The sequence below is a fragment of the Thermobia domestica genome, chromosome 18 (genome assembly GCF_964235325.1).
Source record: "Thermobia domestica chromosome 18, izTheDome1.hap1.1, whole genome shotgun sequence".
NCBI lineage: Eukaryota > Metazoa > Arthropoda > Insecta > Zygentoma > Lepismatidae > Thermobia > Thermobia domestica.
In genome coordinates, this window is record NC_137471.1 from 147,906,856 (window position 1) to 147,930,042 (window position 23,187).

A 23,187-nucleotide genomic window follows, 5' to 3' on the forward strand; every position below is an offset into this window, starting at 1 on the left:
AAAATAATACCTATATGAGGAAGAACATACCGCGTAAAGGGAGCCTTGTTATTCCATTGTTCAAAACTGTTTGACGATGAGAGGCTAAATCAATATTTCGTGCGTTGATATATATATATAAACGGCAACTTAGGGTATAGATTCTAAACGCGGGGGGACTCCGTCCCGACTTCGAAAAAATATGTAGGCGTCGCCCAGTTCCTAAAAAAATACAATGGAGAAAGATAGGAAGGGGGAACAAGCATGACGTCATGCTGCTACCTACCGTCCTCCTACCTTTTCAGATCCACTTTTACCCCTTTTTATGACCCCGAAATTAGAACATTTTAGATGGTTTAAAATTCTTGTATTTTTGATCATATCAACTTGACCTGTAAAGAAGACACAAAATTTCTCCATTAACTGTATCTGAAGCTTCGACATAACACTCCATTTGTGATGTGTGTCACTGCATGAGACCAATGCGTGGTAGCGATTTGTGTTCATGCAAAGGAAAATGTGCGTACATCTGCACAATACAAAACTGAAAAAAAAAACTATTTATTAATGCTTATTTTCATTACCGCAAACTAAACGCAAATATTACGTTGTGTCGAGCTCGAAAACCGCTAGTGAATGAGGGCTCAGAGCGCTTGAAAAAATTGATTTACACAATAATTTTGTACTCTGAGTCCAGGAAATGAACACCAATAGGTCTACATACATTTCAATTTCTTACTGGTAAATAGTTATCCGGACTTTCGGTATCCAGTTCTCAAACAAGCCAAAAAGTTTGCTATAGTAGATTAATTCATCGACGGTACTAAGAAAGAACTGTTTCAAAGAAACAATACACAGTAATTTTTGAAAAGGCAGTAGATCAGCCTCCATAGGAATGCCTCCGTTTGTCTTTATTCGTGAAGACAATAAATCAAGCAATTTTTTACTAGTATTACCATTTCTTCTATCTACTACATAATATTACACAACTCTATCATACAGGGCATAGTGTTTCATTTCAGTATTCTCCCCATTAAATTGATCACTTGTGACTATAAATATCTATATATTAAAACGCTAGGTTTATATGTTTGTGTGCAAAGAAAAGTTTATATGTTTGTCTCCAATCCTTTTGACAATGAGATCTCGAAAACCACTAGTGGTAGAATCGTGCCACTTTTGCTGGTCGATTCCAAATTTTGTGTAGATTCGCCCAGTTCCAATTGAATATTTAAAAAACGTGGCCATTATTTCTTTAATACATTTTTTAGGGTACACTGTAAGTGTTGACATTTTAAATAATAACACATTCTATAAGTTATACACTCCAACACAACATGTTTGTAAACAGTGGTTGTATATTTCTCAGGCGTTTGTTTCATGACCAATTGATAATGAAAATCGAAGAAAACTATTTCTCGAGTGATGGAGAATCTTTAATATTTAGAATGTTTTGCTAATGAACACCATATATCAGTGGCATTGTAATAAATTGTGTATGTAATGTATTTGCTTATTACATACTGCATGCAAGAAGAAAGGAAGCACTGATCATAGATGAATTAGAAATTCCAACCAGAAGTAGGCTCAATCTTGCAAACGGTGCGAGATATTGAAAAAATAATCGAAAAAATCTCTCCTTTGTGATACCCTTTGCCGATTTTTATCAAGACGTCTTTCATTTGTGTATATAAGGGGACATGTACAGATGTTGTGAGGAATGACAAGAAGATTCGTGCTCATATGTAAATGATGCGCTGTGTAGAGAGTGCAGGCTAAGCTAGTCTAATTAAAATAAATCCAGGTTCTGAAAATCTATTGATAATAAGGAAGGTAATTGTATTCGAAACAACTAGACATTTACAGCAGAGTGAATATTGAATCGAAGAAAAACATGTTTTTAAGCGTAACTAATAATAATAATAATAATAAAGTACCGTTATAACAAAAATCCCAACTGGGTTTTGATGAAAGTTCAAACTGGATTTAAGTAGAAGCTCAAAGGTAGTTCTTGATGAAAACGGAAGCCAATTTGGATTGAAAACTAAGCCGATTTGAAGATCTAAGACATATGTAGACTCTCAAGGAACCAATACCGGATTCGGTAAACATCGCAATGGTTTTAGTAAAAACTAAAACTCAAAACTGTTCTGGAAAACACAAAGAACTATCTGTGGAAAGGAAATGGGTTCCGGAGAACAACGAAAAAATTTCTAGTCAGAAATAGAATCAGTTTTGGAAAAACTGATACAGGTTTTGATGAAAAACTGAACCGGCTTCGAAGAAAACCGAAATCGGTTTCAGTAGAAAAACCGTACCGGTTTTTGAAGAATACAAGAACCAGTTTTGGAGAAAACCGAAACCGGTTTCGATGAAAACCGAACCGAAAATGAAAAAACTAAACCGGTTTCGGTCAACCGAAACCGTTTTTTTAGGAAAACCGAAACCGGGTTCTGAAGAAAACCGATACCGTTTTTTTTAAAAAAAAACAAAACCGATTTTTTGGATAAAACCGGTTACGGTGAAAACAGTTTTTTTTGAAAATTTTGAAAAAACGGTTTAGGTTTTTCTTGGAAACCGGAAACAGAAAAACCGGTTTCTGCGCCTACCACTAGTATATATTGTATGTGTGTGTCGTCTTTTTAAGCGTATGTGTAATTGTATGTTTATCTGTTTATTTATATATTTATTTATTTATGTGTATTTATATATATTTATAATATTATTTAATTATTTATGCCAATTATTTGTTAGTTTAGATTAGTTGTGCCAAGATCATCCTTTTGATGTGTGTGTGTAATTTACAACAGATAGGAAGCCTCGGTATAGGGAAATACGAATTAGAATACTTAAAGTGGATTGGCTGCTGCCAGGAGCCAATCAGAAGCAAGATATCTCAGCTCTTGTGTGTATATGAGACTGCACGTTTCCCATGTATCTCATAGTGTCTGATGAAGCCAAAATGTTAGTTGGCGAAACTGAACACGTATGTAATATTTTTATGTGAATACATTGTTTTGGTCAGCAAATATTTTGTTTGTGTTTAAGTATATATAAAGCAAAGCTTCTACTTATGGAAAATATTACATGTGTAAGGATAAAATAGTATTGTAACGCCGCTAGTGGCGCATCGAGCCGGATGCTTCATATCGTGTGGAATGAGTTGATAGCTGGTAAATTTGCAATTAAGTTTGGGAGTGAGATGCGTTTTACTGATAAGTAAGGTGTCAAATTGTTCCTCGTGTAATAGTTGTTGAAATATGAGTTTATGAGGTAAGTACAAGAGAATGTTGAGAAATAGAAATAAAAGTCATAGTCAAATAACTAGATACATGATCACTATGAAGTTAAAAATTTTTTTTTGGGTGGAGATACATGAAAGTGCAAGTACGAACCACTGTAAGTGTCATGAAAATCGAGGTGGAGAATGTGGCGAGCTGCGTGCTGAACGTGTTTTTATTATTAATGGTTGTGCAAAAGACGAACGTTTTGAAGAGTGTGGGTGACAAATGCTAATAGTTTATGCATATAAAGAAATTGATTAGTCTTTCGAAGTCTCACCTTTTCGATTTTGAACATAATGAGTCAATAGTGGTACTACAAGTTTCGGCCTGAATTCTTCTGGAGCAAGCCGAGACTTGCACTTGTAGCTGTATCTCAGAGGCGGGAATTGATACCAAGTGTTGCAGATTCGGACAGTTTTCATAGGAAAATGAAAAGTGTGCACCTTTTTGTAGGATAACAGGTTCATAGGTTGCACCTGTTAGTAGGATGTACTTTGTTTCCTTGACAGCGTTTACCTGGGAGAGGAATTGGTCGTAATGAGCAAGATTGTTCAAATCGGCATCTCTCCTTGAAAATTAAGATTTATTTATGCAAAAGGTCGTTGATAGTATCCCGTGATGTTCTCAGAATTCGAACTATGTAGGTTGGTCCCTGATTGTTGCGAATACGGATGCATTTTTAAAGGTGTATCCCACTTCAGGAAGTTTACCCTATATATCAAGTGTTATAGATAGACGGACCCCTCGTACTACTATTGACATGGTATGTGGCTGAGGTTGCTAGTGTCGGATGTTGTTGAGAGAAGTTAAAGTCAGTTTTCCTGAACATTTCGAAACTGGATTGTCACGAATTATTTTGCGAAGTTGGCCGACTGTGATTTAATGAGAATCCATTTTTTTGTTTCTACCATTTGCGAAATATCTTTGCGTTGCCAATACTGGAAAAGTTAGAGAAGTAAAACCTTCGAACTAAAGTACTTTGGATTGTAGTTTTGCAAGCTGTAGACAGGCTGCAGAGGAGGATAAGCTGGTTGGAGTCAGAGTTGGAGCTCGAGATGCTATGTGCATTTGTATGCTTCTTAAATGGTGGTGAACTCGTTGATGATGCTTGGTGGTTGCCACTGATCGGAGAACGAGAACTCTGGGAACTTGGTTCAGTGTATGCTGAGCAGGAATGAAATTGTGGAATGAAGAAAGTGGGAGGAAACTGGAGAACTCCGAGGAAACCCAAGGACACGGTGTTTGTCCACCACAAAGTTAACTTGGCGGCAGCAGGGTTTGGAGCCGGGACCCCATGCATCAGAGGTGAACGCTTTACAACTGAGCCACCCCGGCAATTTTATCTTCAAAGGATGTATGAAAGACTTTCCATCGTCAATTATCATATGCGGTGAAATAACCGAACTGAAACAGTATTCAAAACTATGTGATGAGAACAGGATAAGAGTGAAAATGATCATCATGATGATTAAAAATTATACTACTTGTGTACTCCAGCCAAATTACGCTCGTGAAAACTCTCAATTTCTTGCAACCTGTCGCCTGTAAATGAATTAGCATCACTGTGCGCCCACATGAGTGCAATAACTAGGGTCTAGACTTGGCAGCTACGCCTCACTACATGTGCGCCAGCTGAGAAAGTATGTGAATGCACTACGTTTTACCGGCAAATCAAAGTGACTAGCAACCTATGAGAAGGTTACGCCCTCTGTAACGTGAGTGATGGAAAAGAATTTATTTACAAAGTGTAAGTGGAGATCTGTGCTCTATCGAAATTTTACAATTATACGGTAAAAAAACTAACAAAAAATCAAAAAGAAAAAGAAAAATGGGCGTACGGAACTTTGATCCTTAGCATTATAATGTAAGTAAACATATATAACACAACTTAATATAGACAGATTGATTCAATATAAATACAATACAATTAGAGAAAATAAAAAATCTGTAAAGGAATAACGAGGACGGAGAATGAGGGGAGGTGCGAAGCAGAAGTTAACACATGTGTATTGTTAATCAGACAAATGAATGTGTCTTTTGCGTAAGGTCATCTCTATGTGATGATGGAAACCGGAGAAGCCAAACTGAGCAGAAAGTGATAACTGGCCAGGATAGGATGGATGAAAGAGTGGAAGATGCTAATGAATAACATAATCAGATATAACCTTCAGCCCTAGATTAACCCCAGTTCGTGACTTTTTTTGAATTATTTGTAAACAACTGCAACAACAGTTTTCTTAATTGGTATGTTAGCAACTTTGGGTGAGACACTTGTCGGTTTCCGGGGAAGATGTGGATTTCGTATTTATATGCCTAAAAGACCTCCAAAATGTGGAATTAAAATTTTTATTCTTGTTGGTGAAACATTATACTACACAACAAATATAGAAGTGTATGTGAGGACACAACCAGAAGGCCCGTTCCAGATATATAACAAACCTGAAGAAGTAGTAAAGAGATTGTGTCAACAGATTCATGGTTCATCTTGCAAAGACACCTTTTTACAATAATCGGTTTACAAGCTGCAATTTGGTTAAATAAATGGAATGAGGCAGTAAGTTAACTATTATAGGGACAATTCGTAAAAACAAGAGAGTTGCCCCCGTGTTTGTGAATGCCAAACGGAGGAAAGAATACAGTAGTGTATTTGGTTTTCATTAGAACTGCACCATTGGTTCGTATGCATCTAAGAAAAATCTGTGTTTAGCGCTGATCTCAAGTATGCACAATGACGTCAAATTAGATGAGAGTACCAGAGATAACAGGAAGCCAGAGATCGTCACATTTTACGACGATACTAAAGGTGGGGTGGACATAGTAGACCAGATACGTACTGAATATGACGAAGAAAGAAATACTACACGATGGCAAATAACGTGATTTTATCACTTCTAAAATGTAGAACCGACTAATAGTAATGTTATACATTTAGCGAACAAGCAAGGTTTTTCGGATTGACTCTAGAAGATGCTTCTGTACCTAATCATGTAGGAAAGCAAGGCCGATGTTATATGTATAAACACAGTAAGGTCAGATATTTTGCCAAAAGTGCTGTAAGTGGATTTGGCTAAGTCACGCAAAAATGATGTGTGGAGACTGCTGCAGAATTGAAACGTGAATATACCGCTATTAGGAGAAATCCTGGTTTATTTCTTTCTAGTTAATAAATATTTTCTTTTCAGTACCGGTATTTAAGCAATAAAATAGTCACATAATTATCGAACTTAATTTTATCAAGAAAGGTATTGCCTCAATAAAAATGTACACTTTCGCTTAAAGCGTATCCAATGTCTGGTGTTTGTATTTGATATTATAAATATAATACAAATTTAAATCCTAGTTCACATCTTATCAGACAAAAATGTTCCTGGGTCCAGGAGGCAAAATGTTACCATTCATAAAAATTTGTTTTCACCTTACCACTATAAGGTTAAGAACAATGTATCTCACGAGGGTAAAGTGTACTGGCAGAGCGTAAACATTAGGGACAAGGAGTATGCTGATAGCGATTTGGTTGGGGTCTAAAGTGAGGTAGTATATATTGCATGAATAAGGGAGCTGAGTTTGGAAGCGTTTGTTGATATAGGTGATATTTACTTTTTCGATATATTAGTGTAATATGGACAAGTTATGCATTGGTATAGCTCCAGAGTGGGACTACGTAACCGGACAATGAAAGGTATGTGGAAAACTTTTGGTTAGAAGGTCAACAGTTTTTTTATAGATTTTGAATAATGAAGTTATCCACACTGTAAATCTATATGTTAAGTTTGGCAGTAACAAATCTTTGTATGTACTTAGGATCGTCTATGCATAAAATACAAAAAGACGGCACCAAACCAAAGTTCGAGCTACTGCTTCGGGAAAAATATGTGTGCTATCTCTATGCTTTGTCATTTCCATTGTGAACCAAGTAGTATCATTTATTGGTAGAGAACACTCAATTAAAATAATTTACAATGTTCAACTCAGATGGCAAGAAAAGAGTGAGAGTGACTTGGACAACGTGATCCCACACTAGAGAAGTGTGCCAAATCAAATTTTTTTATATTCTGCGTTTAATGTGGTGATGTACAGTAGAATGGTGCTCAAAAGTGCAGTGAACAGAAAACCACCTTTAAACTATACTATAAAAATGTACAAAGAGTTACAAACAATTTTACAGACTGTACCGTAAATATGGTTGTTTAGTGGTGAGCGAAACATGTCTGAAAATATCAATAAGGAACAGTGGAATGTCGTTTCTCAATCAATTCTCTACATAAAAATAAGACCGCAAGACCATAAAGGCGGATTGTTTGTAGTATTAAAATAATGGGGCAGCAGAGCACAGAATGATCTCGTACGTGAGTGTGAAACTATTTGAGCAGAGGTAAGTCTGTCCAAAAACAGTCTTCGCAGGGTGTTTCTGCAGACCATATAGGAACAGTGCTCTAAGGTTACTTGAAATATGCCACTAACATTTCCAGATGTTGTCAGAAGGTGACAAAGTTGCTCATTTTGGTGACTATAACTTGAGCTTAGATATCGATCTACAATAAACATGGGATAACGTCAGACACAAATGACATCCCTTTGTCGACTGTTCTACTCAAGCATCAATTTGGGATAGTACAATTTTCATAGCACGCGTAAAAATAACAGCGTAGATTATATCATCTCTATTTTTCCAACAAAATGCGACATCTCATATAAACTCTCCGCACGTGTGAGATTTTTGTCCTTTGTGGATTATCATTTACTTTGCAATATGTGAACCTTGAGTAAACGCCTTGCTAAGATTTTTGCATCTCTTTGGTGACTGACTTCTGTTCAACTGCGTTTCAACGTTTGAGCGTAGACTATATCGTCCTCCATACCTCTTACGTGTGAGGTTTTGATCTTGTGTGGCTGAACACGTATGAACGTTGAATAAATTATATTCCAGGATTTTTGCAAGGCGAGATTTTGCTACTGTTTGGATTCACATGTGTGTAGCCAATTTCGAACGTAGATTAAATTCCCTACCACACTCTTGACATGTGTGACGTTTTACTCCTGTGCGGGTTAACATTTCTCTAACCAAACTTCAACGTTTACCAAATGACATACCACACTCAGGGCATATTAATGCATATTAACATATGTAGCCAGAGTTGAACTTCGATTAAACTTCTAACCACACTCTTAGCATACGTGACCTCTTTTTTCTGTATGGACTAACATGTGTGTAACCAAACTTAAACGATATTTAAATTCGCCGTCACACACCTAGCATGTGTGATATTTTGTTCCTCTGCGGATTAACATGTGTGCAGTCTAACTGGACCTCGACAACCAAATATGAGCGACGAGTGAATGCCGTACCACACTCCTGGCACGTGTGTGATTTTCCTCCTGTGCGGACTAACATGTGTGTAGCAAAAGTCGAACGTCTACTAAATGCCTTACCACAGTCTTAGCAGGTATGAGGTTTTTTTCCTGTGTGGATTAACATATGTGTAGACAATTTTGAACGTCGATGAAATGTCTGACCACACTCTTGGCACGTGTGAGTTTTTTCTGCTGTGTGCATTAACATGTGTGTAGCCAAAGTCGAACGATGATTGAATGCCTTACCACACTCATGGCACAAGTAAGGTTTTTCTCCTGTGTGGATTAACATGTGTGTAGCCAAATGTGAACGTCTAGTAAATGCCCTTCCACACTCTTGGCACGTGTGAGGTTTTTCTCCTGTGTGGACTAACATGTGTCTGGCTACATCTGAACGTCTATTAAATGCCTTACCACACTCTTGGCACATGTGAGTTCCTTCTCCTGTGTGGATTAACATGTGTCTAGCCAAAAGTGAACGATGAATAAATGCCTCACCACACTCTTGGCACGAGTGAGGATTTTCTCCAGTGTGGATTAACATGTGTGTAGCCAAATTTGAACGATGAGAAAATGCCTTACCACACTCTTGGCACGTGTGATATTTTTCTCCAGTGTGGATTAACATGTGTGTAGCCAAATTTGAACGGTGATAAAATGCCTAACCACACTCTTGGCACGTGTGAGATTTTTCCCCTATGTGGATTAACATGTGTTTGGCCAAAGTTGAACGTTCAGTATATGCCTTACCGCACTCTTGGCACGTGTGAGGTTTTTCTCCTTTGTGGACTAACATGTGTCTAGCCACATTTGAACGTCTATTAAATGCCTTACCACACTCTTGGCACGTGTGAGATTTTTCTCCAGTGTGGATTAACATGTGTGTAGCCAAATTTGAACGTTGATAAAATGCCTTACCACACTCTTGGCACGTGTGAGATTTTTCCCCTATGTGGATTAACATGTGTTTAGCCAAATTTGAACGTTCAGTATATGCCTTACCGCACTCTTGGCACGTGTGAGGTTTTTCTCCTGTGTGGATTAACATGTGTGTAGCCAATTTTGGACGTTGATAAAATGCCTTACCACACTCTTGGCACTTGTAAGGTTTTTCTCCTGTGTGCATTAAAATGTGTCTAGCCAATATCGAACGATGATTAAATGCCTTACCACACTCTTGGCACGTGTGAGGTTTTTCTCCTGTGTGGATTAACATGTGTTTAGTCAAATTTGAACGATGAGTAAATGCCTTACCACACTCTTGGCACGTGTGAGGTTTTTCTCCTTTGTGGATTAACATGTGTGTAGCTAAATGCGAACGATGAGTAAATGCCTTACCACACTCTTGGCACGTGTGAGGTTTTTCTCCTGTGTGGATTAACATGTGTGTAGCCAAATTTGAACTTCGATTAAATGCCTTACCACACTCTTGGCACGTGTGAGGTTTTTCTCCTGTGTGGATTATCATGTGTCTAGCCAAACTTGAACATACTCTAAATTCCTTTTCACATACTCCACAAATGTGACATTTTTCACCTGAATGCCCTAACTCACCACTTGACATAGTTGAACTTTTACTAGAGCGTTTATCACTAGTTTCGGACGTATGACGCTTTTCACTTTCCTGTTTCACCATATTTTGTGTTAAACGTGATCGATGAAATCCTTTGCCAAACTGCGTCGAAGTATTAGATTCATCATAGGAATGAGAAATGGATTTATTTAATGTAGTAAACGTATTCCCTTCTCCGTGGAAAGCAAAGATGTTATTGCGCCTGTAACAAATTCAACAAACAATGAAATGTAAATGGAGATAATGATTAAGTAGCAAGAAAACATGTAATCATTCGCTATATTACATGTTTTATTACATTAAATATTGTAGAAATATGAAATGGAGTACCATATCACCATTGTCTCAAAATAAGTTGCTGTAGTTTGTTTCACTATATCAAATTAAATTATCATTTATATCGTGGCGGACAAAAGCGTATGACCAGGTATTGTCGGTTGTCTTGGCACAAATGCACAGTATGAAAATTAAATCTGTCTTATCTATAGATTCGTGTGGAGAAAAAACCAACTTGCGATCCAAATGTTTAAGAACAACTCAACGTATTAATAGAAACTGTACCGAAGATAATTCACTTATATCATCATAAGAGGAACACGAAAGACGTTTTGAAACCAATTAAAAAATTACATACAACTTTCCAAGCTGAGGCAGCGAAACTTTGAGTAACAAGGCTAAAGACGAATCATTTACAGCGTTGTGATCGTGGTTCAGTGGTCTAGGGGCTTGACCAGTAATCTCGAGGTTCTACGATCAAATACACGTCAAGCATTTTTTTTTTTAACTTTAGGAATTTTGATGGAAATAGATCGGCGATAGAAAACGCTTCATTACATTCAAATATTTGAATACTTGTTTGTTTCAGCACTTGAACTATCAAATTTTCAGGAGTAATACTTATAATAATAACAATTATCTCGAAGAATATTTAAAAATTAAAAACTTATTATCGCTCAGGTCGTACCATTACAAGCAGAAACGTTTTATTAGGCAAAACAAATATTTCGGTTTTGTGTAATGTTGCCCATGAAAAGACGAATTTCTCATCTCGATTCTAAAACAAACCAAGCAAAATCGGGATGAAACATTTTAATTCGAGACGGGACAAGGTTAACTCACATTATAGTCATGCTTTGGAGATGAGAATCGAGACGAGACCAAAGCTATCGTAAACATTGCTCATCTTATCTCGATTCTAGAAATAGTGTATGCCACTCTATAAGCAACAATTGCTGTGTAGACTGAATCTTATACATCATTTTGATAAGATTTCAGAGCTCACTGAAATATGCTCTGTGTATATATTTTTGTAGCAAAGCTTTTTTAATTAAATCTGCAAACTTCACTAGTTAGTTTATCAGAAGCTTTAGTTTTCAATTATATTCAGTTCTTTTTTTTACAGTTTTTTTCCTGAAAACGTACAGTAGAATATATTCTACACGAAATATTAGCGGAAATCTTTCGTTTAAATTTGAGTAGCTGTAGAGGTGTCTCATGATGGTACGGAACCCCTTTCCCGAAACCCCTTCGACATCTTCCGTAGCTTAGCCAGCATAACCTCACTTAATCACTACCTCACATACATTACTTAAAAACAACTGTAATTACGGCTCTTGTGAGTTCAGAATCCCTACTTTCTAAACCAAAATTACCTCGAAACTTTCCGTTATAACATTTAACTTTCCTTTATAACATTTAGCTAGTTGTAGGGAAACTTTCCGTTATAACATGTAGCTAGTTGTAGGAACGTATCTAGAGGGTATGTGCTGTTGGTCCTGACACTTCTCTCCAATCCCGACTATTTTGTAACTTATAACTTACGCTACGGGTTTTTTTACAGGCTTTAATACATTGTGTCCTCATACGGAATTTGTTACCTATACTATTATTATTATTATTATTATTGTTACGGAATATTTGAGACCTCAATATTACGTCACACTGCCGTAGCAAAGCTGAGATAAATGCAATAAACAAGTGACAAATCTTGGGAAAAAGACGAAAATCAACGTGAAGGTTACGATTATATTTACAAGAATCTAACAACTACCAAAAAAAAACACGATTTCAACCACATTGCGACCGTTTTCCGGATTAAATTATAGTAATCTTAATACAACTGCTTTTACAATACCATTAGTTATACAGATAACGTGTTGAGTTTGGATCTGATTAGCCTAGCGTCGACAGTCAATTTCTATCAGATCCTCGGCGAACACAATTAATTAAAAATAAAGCAAAGTGATAGATAAAAACAAGAACTGAGTAATGTAGATTTTTCATGTAAGTTAAGTAAATATGTTTTGACCTTGAGAGCAACAGAGAGATTCATGTAGCTCATAAAAATTTTTCTTGTTGATTTTTAATTCTTTGTACAGGTGAGTGGATAGCAAACAGCAGATTGAGTATACACACATACATACATGTTTTACACTATGCACCTTCATGTGCATTTATGAATAAGAGTAAATGTTTTAATACTAATACACAATAACACACTGAGCAAGGCTATGTGATAATATGTAAAAATAAAACAGTATCACGTGACAGTTTCAACACAATAACTGTGCAAACAAACAGAGAACATATAGATAATGTTTCGGAAAGCAGGAATTAGGACGTACAGGAAAAGAGGAAGCAGAATAATTGAAGTAGTCAGAAGAAAAAAGAGAAAAGCAATAGCGAACAAAGATCAAAGGGGAGTAATATATAGAGTAGGATGCGAGGAGTGTAAAAAATTTTCATAGGAGAAACAAAAAAAATGCAAAAAAAGGATTAAGCAGCACCAGGAAGTTGTAAGACTGAAAATGGACAACAATGCGATATACAAGCATCAGAAAGAAACAAACCACAGGACAGAGTGGGAAGGAGCAGAGGTCATAGAAGTAGAGAACAGGACTTTGGTGACAAAATGGAAGGAAGCCAGAGAGATTATGAAAGCAGGACGCAAAGTGATGAGCTGGAATGCAAGATTCTCGATAAATAAGGAGTGAGAGAAGATTCTGCTTAAAGAAAAAGGAATAAAAAGGAAAAAGAAAGAAAGAGAAACAAAATAACAAGGATAATAAGGATAATTAGAGGACAGGACGCATCCAGCGGAAAAAAGTAAACCTTTAATTGGACACGTGTGCAGCTAAAAAGTGAAAGTGAAAACCAGACATGTGTTATTTTTTAAAGAAGGGGCGGAACCTCATTAAAATTGATCTCCGGCCAGTATATATAAGTGACGACCAACTCCCAGCAACAAGAAAGAGTGGAAGTCTGATTAAGACACAGTTATTGTGTAGAAACTGTCACGTGATACTGTTTTTCAAATATTATCACATGGCCTTGCTGAATGTGTTATTGCGTATTAGTACAAAATGGAATCAAAGCCTGATAGAATAGTTATAGAAAATATTTTATATATGGTACTAGTTTATATCTGTGTTAATTTTATATTGAAGCACTTCGCAAAATGAAACCTGAGTTGGAAAAACAAGGATTGCTTGTTAATGGTCGTAATATCAAAATTCTTAGTGTTTCATGTTTTAAGTGCATGTTTCTTATTTTCGTATTAAACTCAGACATTTATATTTTTGTACTTTGAATTAGTTGCTCGTATCTCATATCAATATGGAGGCTAGTGTTTTAGAACAATTTCAAGCAATGTTGACAGAAGAATTAGAGAAAAAATTAGAAACCATTGCTCAAAAATGGTAATGAATATTGGATGCCTAGGACAAAAAATACATGAATCAGTAGGTGATCTTCAAAAGCCTGTAACAGAAACGATTATGAAGCGTAAGAAAGAGCAAATTGAATGCCAAAGCAGACAGCTTACGTATTAATATCAAAGTAGCCAATAACTCCTTAACTGAAGTACTCTCTGAATTAGTTAACGCGGCCAATCATGTTGATTCAGTAACTGATGAGTTTAAAAAAAGTGTAGCGGAATGAAAGAAAGGTCTCACTGTGTTCTATGAATACATGCGAACGGCACAGATTGAGTGTAGGCAAACCAACAAAATAAAAGAGTGCAAGGCGGAAGAGAAACCGTCTTGAATTCGTGCCAGCCCAAGTTGTGAAAGATATGTGCCAAATAAACCAGAAAGTCGATTACAGTCAGGAAAAGGAAATATGCAGTGTAGAGATAGCAAAAAAGAAGAATCGTTACGCGTACCTGTAAAAATACCGCGTTTCTAATGAAATTGTTTTGCCGGCAAGGGATTCCGATGTTTCACACATGATAAGCGGTAGCGTTCAGGTTGCGCGTATCCGCCCTCTCGAAAAAGCCAGGGAAGTCTTGAGAGTTCAATTGATGATTTTGTGTGATAACGAAGTTACAGTGTTGTCGGTTTTGTTTCGCAGGCAAATGGTTTTGCGCGAACTAACAAATTCAAATTTGTCTTTGTAACAGTGTATGTCTAACGTAAGTTGCATTTTAGTGCTGCAAATCCATTCCGACTTTATCAGCTTTGAGTATTGTAGAAAGAAACGACTTCAAATTCACAATAGACCCGCCAAGCGAACTCCGTTTACGTAGCGAATGTCTCGTACATAATATATCGGTCGGAAATGTTTACCGTAAACAAGCGTAACACTTCCAAAAAAGCACACGCAGTCGAAAGTATATTTCTGTTATAGAACCGAAATGTAACACCAAAGTTAAGAAGAAAAATAAGATGGTCAATGATACCCAGTTGAGTTTTCGTAATACATTATTAACGTAAACTCGATTTCGAGGAGCATAATCAGTAGAATTAAAATGAGCAGACGTCATCATATCAGTACATCAGATGCAACATTTATTAATTTTCAGTTGCCGAAATGTTTGAATTTTCAAGCTAGTACTTCACTATTGCGAAATTGTAAAAAGCGAAAGTTTAAGTGTAGTGCTACACAAAATGTAGACATGTTGATTGCTCATGATGAAAACAATGTGCGTCGACCTCCACGTACAGCGTATTCTCAGCACGCACAACCACGCATTAGGCGTGCAGAAGGAAATAAGTTGAGAATAAAAGGAAAGTGCCTTGGTAAGCGTAATTCGGAACGCACTAACCTCGGTCAAAGACGAACTACATGCAAATTAAAGTCGAGCTGTAGGCGAGGTTGTTTCGAGTCAAACATGCGGAAGAAGTATACATCGACTCCGAAGAGCACTAAAAAGCTTAAGTTAAAACACGTGCGAACATTGTATAGTAAACTACATGGCAAAATATACTAATAGTAAGCGCAAACCTAAAAAGAAATTTATGGCAGGTATCGCAATGCAGCGTAAATCCAAACGTCGCAAAGGAAGGCGTGTCATTACGTGGAAGTTTAGTAAATACGCTGCAAAGAGGAGAAAAGTTCCCAAATTAAACCAACTAACTGGAAAAGTACACGTAACCGTGCTAAATTACAGCTTACAAGCGTAACCGGCACAGATGGAAAAATAAAATATTAGCACAAAAAAAGCGTAAACTTCACCCCAACTCGGGTTAAACCCCGGAAGAGATGAGAAATCAGAAATACCGAATTTGAACTTTTTAACTTTTAGATTATGAAAAAAGGATTATTGTTTATTTATTTGTTTATTTCCCCGAATTTCGAAGGTTACTTTTCATAATCAAAGTGTGTGCCCACCGCCACTGACGCACCAGTCCAAGAAACCATCAATATCGCTTTACAATCAGGTACGTTTACTTAGATGTCATATTTTGTTGTTTCCTTACAGCATTTGGAGATGAAAGATGAATGTGGAAAGGAGAGGAAAGACAGCATTGGAAATTTTAAACAGGTAATTGATTTAGAACGCGATTTCCGACTTTGAAATTGTAATAATACCGCACCACTTTTGAAAAGTATGGCTATCCCGTTTTGGATGCGGACTTTCAGTATCGAATTCTTATTAGGATGTTTAAGTTTTGCATTTTTTTTCAGGTATTTCCAGTTTTGGGAACCATACTTCATAATGAAATTTTATTATCAAATTTTGCTTGAGTTTTTAATCATTCTCCTTTATGATTATATTAACATTAACTGTCCCCATACAATCAAGCATTTAGAGACATGTTAGGCAATTAGATATAATTACGAACATAATTAGAGAAGTACTAGTAATAACTACAATTAATCATAAAGTTAAAATTTTGGGTAATTAAACAAATGTGCTCTTCAGATAGTGAAGTTTTTCATCTGATGTTGTGATTGTATAATGAGAAAATATGTGAAAATTTGTAATGTAAGATCAAGTCGCCGTCAAAATACTGTAAGTTAAACACAATTTAGTATAATATTGAAAGTAATTGACAATAACCTTGAATTTGATAAAGTTGCTCGTTGATTTGTTCGTCGTTCGATATATACATGCAGTCTACTATGAAAAGTCAATGTGCATTCAATGTGACTAATGATAACACAAGTTAATTGACTTCAGAGAAAGCGATATTATAAGTTAAGAAGAGTTGAAGGTTAAAATATATTTCATCCCCCAGGGACATCTCTACTTTCGTTATAAAATTAAAGTGATGAAACCAGTCCGACGCCTGGTTGGGTCCCAGCTAATGTGCAGATTCGGCAATTGACTAAAATTTCAAAATTTTGTTATAATTTTTAATGTTTGGCATAATTAGAGAAAAGTATAATATTAATAAAATTTATGTTCGGATTTTATATTTTGATATAATAATTAGTTTTGATTTGGATTTATAGAAAAGAATTAGTTTTGATTTGCATTTAGAGAAAGTAAATTAAATGTTATTCTTTTTGATATTTGAAAATAACTCTTGTATTCTTGTGCCGGGAATCATAAACCGATCTCGAGAAAAAGAAAAAGGGAAGACCGTTTACGATTCCACGTTACCCTCTACTACGACAAACACCGGATACTATGATGTATCGATAGTACGGAGTGCCTACGTCAGTTACGCAGTATATGGTAAAACTAAGATTTATGTTATGAGAACATATTAAGATTGCTACGTACGAGTAGGCGATGAACAACAATAATGTTTAATGAACAAGTTAATATTACTGTTATCTTGTGTTTCACTATTGTGACAAATGCTCTCGGATGTGACTTTATTCTCGATAAAGATAAGTGCAATTGCTAGTAAACCACACTTAAGTATCAGCTAGCGCTCTTTAAAAGGTTACATTTGTGAACCTACCAATTTTGTAGGTACGAGCGGGCCTGAAGTAATACTAATGATTAAAAAATTGATGAATTGAAATGTGAGGCTGTAGCATTAAATCTCCTCCCAGGGTGTATTTCTTGTCGTCCTCTTCACTATATTTATTTTCTTAAAATGCCTCCTCAAGGCCTGAATGTTGACAGCCCAATTGGGGTTCGGAAATTAACTCTGATTTGTAATGACTTGAATACCGAAGGCATGCAACTAGGGTGGTATGTAAGGTCTTAGGGTAGAAGCGATTCATTCGAATCGTCAGGGACCCTGCAAGCTTCAAATGTAAGAGATTGTCAGCACCGTTGGTTTTAGGATCCAATTCATTAATCTGTATTTTTAATGAATGACTTACAACCTGTGTTGTCAAATAAGTACGCAGAGAATGGCGCTCTGTAAGGCATAACCGACGTTTTACTAATTAATTTGTATTAAAATGTTCAAACGGTTATTAGTTACGTTGTACAATGCAAGTTACAATGATTAATATAACGAAACTTACTTAAAGTTGACGGAAATTCTTTAAAAATTTGGCGGTCCTTAGAGTGACTGTTTTTCACGCCACTACAACAACAAAGCCTTCCTGTAATTAGAACTGATGCTGACCCCAACATTAACACCAAAATAAAGTTACATGTTCTATCGTAGGTAGTTGAAACTTCGTGTATACAGTTCATGGTTTTACCGAGGGAGGACTGTGAAACTCTCTTCATATTTTGGCGAAGTAATGCCCGATGTGCAAAGTAACCCCTTGTCAAGGTAGCTAGTAACCACTGTAAGCGAAATGAAGTATTAAAATTTAGTGTGGCAAATCATAACACGGAACTATGAAAATGTTTGTGAATGAAGGGATCCATATGATTAAGAAGTTACGTCCCTAATGTATTGTGTTACTTTGGAACACAAATATACAAGCAAAGAAAGCATTTCAGCATGTTACCTATAAAATACTTAGGAACGTACAAGAACACATTCAACACGTAAGACGTGTAAGTCATCCTAAATACAGAATCTTTTTTTACCCACATTCTGCGTAATGCCCTAATCTGCATAGCAATCTCATTTTTACCGGCCATCTAGCACATGCTGATTAGCGTTGTTTTTACAATAATTCATATATAATGCACGTACACCAAGCTCCTAAAGTGATCCCATATTGAAAAATGCAAGTCCATACCCTAAAAAAGATTCCTGGGAATGGAAAATGTCGAATTCCTTGAAAAAATGAGTGCAGTTACGAAATGGACTGTTGTGTGGACCCCTACAAATAATGAACATCCATTGTTGGTTAAAATATTCTTTATCTTGTATTTTACTTATGCCTTTCGAAGCCAGCCGGAAAAATCAAGCTAGACCCATTTGAGCTAAATCAAAATAAAATCACAAACGTCCATAGTGTATGTTCGAATATAATACATTACAGATTTATATTTGTAAAATTGTAGGATAATTACCATTCTCATTATTTGGTATTTTACATAAGTCTCTATATAAATAAAACAATATCGTCTAGCACCCATATTTTAAATATGTGAACAATTAGTGGGAAATGTGTAACCAATAATAAGGAAATAATTATTTTATCAAGATATGAACTACATAAGAATTGTATGGATCGTATCAATCTTGTTATTATTTTTATTTGGTATACAGTTTGTCTATGTGTGCCATGTCATTTCCAAATTGTAGGCTACTAACTTACGTTCATGATATCTCCCATACCTAAATATTTCTCGTGAAGTATTGATTTTAACCAACAAAATTTCCAAAACCATGTAACCGTATTATCAATCTGAGCGAATTAGTTAATGAAAAATTGAACATTACCTTTTTGGCCGAACTGAATTTAAACTTTTTGTTGTTAATTGTTGGGAGTCAATAAAAAACGACGCGCAAGTCTCCTGAACCACAATTTTTCTTAGCGTTTCTATATTACTTTCAAATTCAGGATCTTCTTCTAGTGCTAATTCTGGTTTCACCCTATCAACGTTTAGTTTCACATCCAAAGAGCACATAGCTTTATCCTTGTCCACTGATACATCTCCTTCCGTTGTAGATAATATTAACTCTTTGTTGTCATTCATCAGTTCGTATGTCCACCCTCTCCCTTCGAGCGGATCATCATTAGGTAAGGCATAAGCAATTTCTTCTTTGCACATCAATTCCGACTTAACAGACGCTTTACCAGACATTGTGAAGTGAAATATAATAAGAATTTAACACTGTTCTTATACTCCCCTTATATTTTACACTGCCAGTGTTAATGAAATTAATTACAATTACGTTCACAAGAGCAACTTTATATTTCCAATCTTCTTCTTCTTCCTCTTATTCTTCTTCATCAACCACTACTCCTCTCTAGTGATGGGTAAATTCCAGGGAAGATATTTTTCGGGAATATTCCCTGGGAATATTCCCGGGAAGATTCCCAAAATGGGAATTTATGTACAATCAGAAAGAAAATTGCATTCTATTACTATATTATAATTTCAAACTTGAATTAATTTTTATATCACAGCATATGATTACTGTTTCCCCTGAGGATTCTTTAAAATGTATATTTTGAACGGTACTATGTTACTTTATTAACACTTTATTATATTTAGAGAGTACGCATAGATGTATATTTACTTACAATATGTTCTATCAATTAAATATGTGTGAAAAAATATATAGTTAAGTCCTAATACTTTTAAACCGCTAAACAGTTTAAATTTATATGTAAATGGATTTGCTAAACCTGACTACTACTGATATTATAAACACATTAAATTTATAAATGCTATAAACCAATTAGATTGGGTAAATGCCAGAAGATACATGTCTCACCAATTTATCAACATTTGCGCATACATATTTATGTTCACAAAATTTGCAAGATACTTACTTATCTTTATATTTTAGCACGTAACATTGCCATACACGACCTTTCATTCTACCTATTTCTCGAAATTCCTTACGTTAATTCACATGTAAGAGAAGTCCGAGTACCTCTTCAGAAATTAGAGTCAGACATAGTGATTGGCAAATTCTCGGGAAGATATTTTTCGGGAATATTCCCAAAAATGAAAATTTTCCGGGAATTTATGTACAGTCACAAAGAAAATTGCATTCTTTTATTATATTATGATTTCAAAAATAAATTCGCTTTTATTCACAGTATATTACTGTTGTCCTCCGAGGAGTCCTTAAAAATGTATATTCTGAACGATGTTATGTTATTTTCTTAATATTCTATTATATTTAGAGAGTACGCATAAATGGATATTTATTTACAATAGGGTCCTATATAAGTAAATATATTTCAAAAATTGTATAGTAAGTCCACATATTTTTAAACCGCTATAAAGTTTACATGTAAGTGGCTTTTCTAAACTTGACTCTACTACTGATATTATAAGCATATTAAATTTTTAAATGTTATAAACAATTTTGTCAACACTTGCGCATAAATATATATGTTCAGAATATTTGCAAGATACTTTCTTATCTTTATAATTTTGCATGTAACATTGCCACACACGAACTTTCTTCCTGCCAATTTCTCGAAATTTCATGCGTTAATACACATGTAAGAGAAGTGCGAGTACCTCTTCAGAAATTCGATTCAGAGAGAGAAGACAGACCTACGTCTATTACTAACGGTGGTTCAGGATTTATTAATAGTACCTCATCTCTATTTCTACATTACTTTACAAAATGGTTCCTTTTCATCATTTGTAAATTAGTACTCTGCTAATTTTGGCTGTTGTTTAGCATTGGGTGCCAGCTTTTGCACCTACTTTTTTTGCGATATGCTATTCCGATGCGGTTGTTTTATGGTTTCATACATTAAATTATGTTACCAACATTAAATTCAGACAGCATTCAGAGCGAGCGTTAGCGAGTGAACGCGGGTTAGAGCCCCGCATGGCATGTTGTTTTATATCTTCGTTACCAACAATTCACTTTCTTTTCTCACATAAATATTTTCCACTTACGTTTACAGTTTGTACAAAACCTCTACTGCCCTAAAAAATGTTTTTGATACTTTCTTGACTACTTGAACATCACTATCTACTCATTTCTTCCGTAAATCACCCTACGTTTTGCTAGTTTTGGTCTCCCAATACTAAACATTACCTTACTTTTTAGTGCAAATGGAAATGGAACTTAAAAAATCATATTATTAGCTATATAAGGTACAGTCAAATAATTTTAAATTTCTTAACCTCCAAATTCTTTAAAACCTAGAAGTAAATCATAATATATTAAAATAAACTAATTAGTCATATGGTTCTTATAATTTGGAAGATAAAGTAAACAATTGGAAATAAATTCCTTCCCGGGAATTTATAGGTCAGGGAAAAAACCCGGGAATATTCCCACTTTTTAAATTCCTTCCCACCGGGAATATTCCCACTGCCCATCACTTATCCTCTCTCGGCAATTGATTGTTTGTTCGTTGTAAGCATTACAAAATTTTTGCATAGTATCATTATCACTGTATTGAACAAGAATATCGGCAATTTAGAAAGGTAATTAAACGTGTAAAATGTACAGATTAGAATAGTTGAAAAATGATAAAAAAGTAACAAGATGTGTACAAAGTCATAAAACAGATAGAAAGTAGTAAGTATGATAAAGCGAAAATACGTGAAAAAAGAAGTGTCGCAATCGGGAAAAAGTCAAATTTCAGGTTCAGGTTCAAGGTATTTTCCTTCCTTCTCTTCGGAAGTTTGATTCCAGAAAAAAAGAAAAAAAGGAGAATGTAAGTACTGCCGTTTTTTCATTTAAAGTTTTCCATTTTCTTTTTCCACCAAAATTCAAGACGTTCTTTGTTTTTTTCTATTTTTTTCTCACTTAGTTCCCTTCCAGTTACATTAAAGCCTAGCCTCCAAGCTAATTTAACCAAATTTCCTTCCTTTTTCATTTCATCGATCCATTTCCATTTTTCCCTGATTTTTAGGGATTCTTCACAATTTAACAATAAGTGTTCTAATGTTTCATCTTCTTTAAAACATAATTGACATTTTTCGTTCACTTCTTTAAATTTTTTCAATCTTACCCCTGTTTCAAGACTCCCTGACCTGGCTTTGAAAATAAAAATGCTTCGCAAATCATTGTTCATATAATTTATTTTCTCATAACGCCTTTTATATGTGTATATTACTTTTAAACTGCTCTTTTTGACTACTTCTTCATAACACTTTTCCTGCGCTTTCTCTTTAATTATTTCTTCTGTGATTTTTTGGAGAGAAGTATGGTACAATAGGAAAAGGTCAGAATAAGGAGAGAATTTCGAACAGATAAAGGGGGCTGAAGGCCAAGTTCAACAGAACAAGAGGTAGAGAAAATTGAGGAGTGTAAAATGGCTGGGAAAAAGTGTAGAAAAAGGAGGGAATGTATGAACGTGTAAAGGAAAGAAAAAGTGTGTAAGTTCAGTAAATATGTATAGAAAACCCCACACAACTCTCGTCATCACAGGACACACAAAGCACGATGCACTCGCCATAACAGCCACTCTACTCGATATTTCATGGATACTCTCCCGGCAATTATAGACGGTACTTGCAATCAAATATACGATCAGGTTTTAATATGATACAGAAAAATTGCTTATTGAAAAATTAGTTCTTCTTCTTATTCTTCACAAATATAAAGCCTGACCTGGCAAAGACCATTGCAAATTTATAATGTGTTTAAAGCCACTGTTGTATACATGTTGAAGGCATGAGCTACCACTGACTTTATATATTATTATTATTATTATTATTATTATTATTAATAATAATAATAATAATAATAATAATAATAATAATAATAATAATAATAATAATAATAATAATAATAATAATAATAATAATAA

At 35.2% G+C, this 23,187-nt stretch overlaps 1 protein-coding gene across 1 annotated transcript; it reads right to left on the minus strand.

The window, feature by feature from the left end:
- Nucleotides 1–6,536: 6,536 nt before the first annotated feature.
- LOC145675715 (uncharacterized) lies at nt 6,537–19,704 on the minus strand. The gene is made up of 2 exons (XM_081746338.1): nt 19,167–19,704; nt 6,537–10,390 (listed from the first exon to the last, which is right to left on the minus strand). Exons 1-2 carry the CDS (start codon nt 19,529–19,531, stop codon nt 9,277–9,279), a joined length of 1,479 nt encoding a protein of 492 aa, XP_081602464.1. The 5' UTR covers nt 19,532–19,704; the 3' UTR covers nt 6,537–9,276.
- Between the last annotated feature and the right edge of the window lie 3,483 nt (nt 19,705–23,187).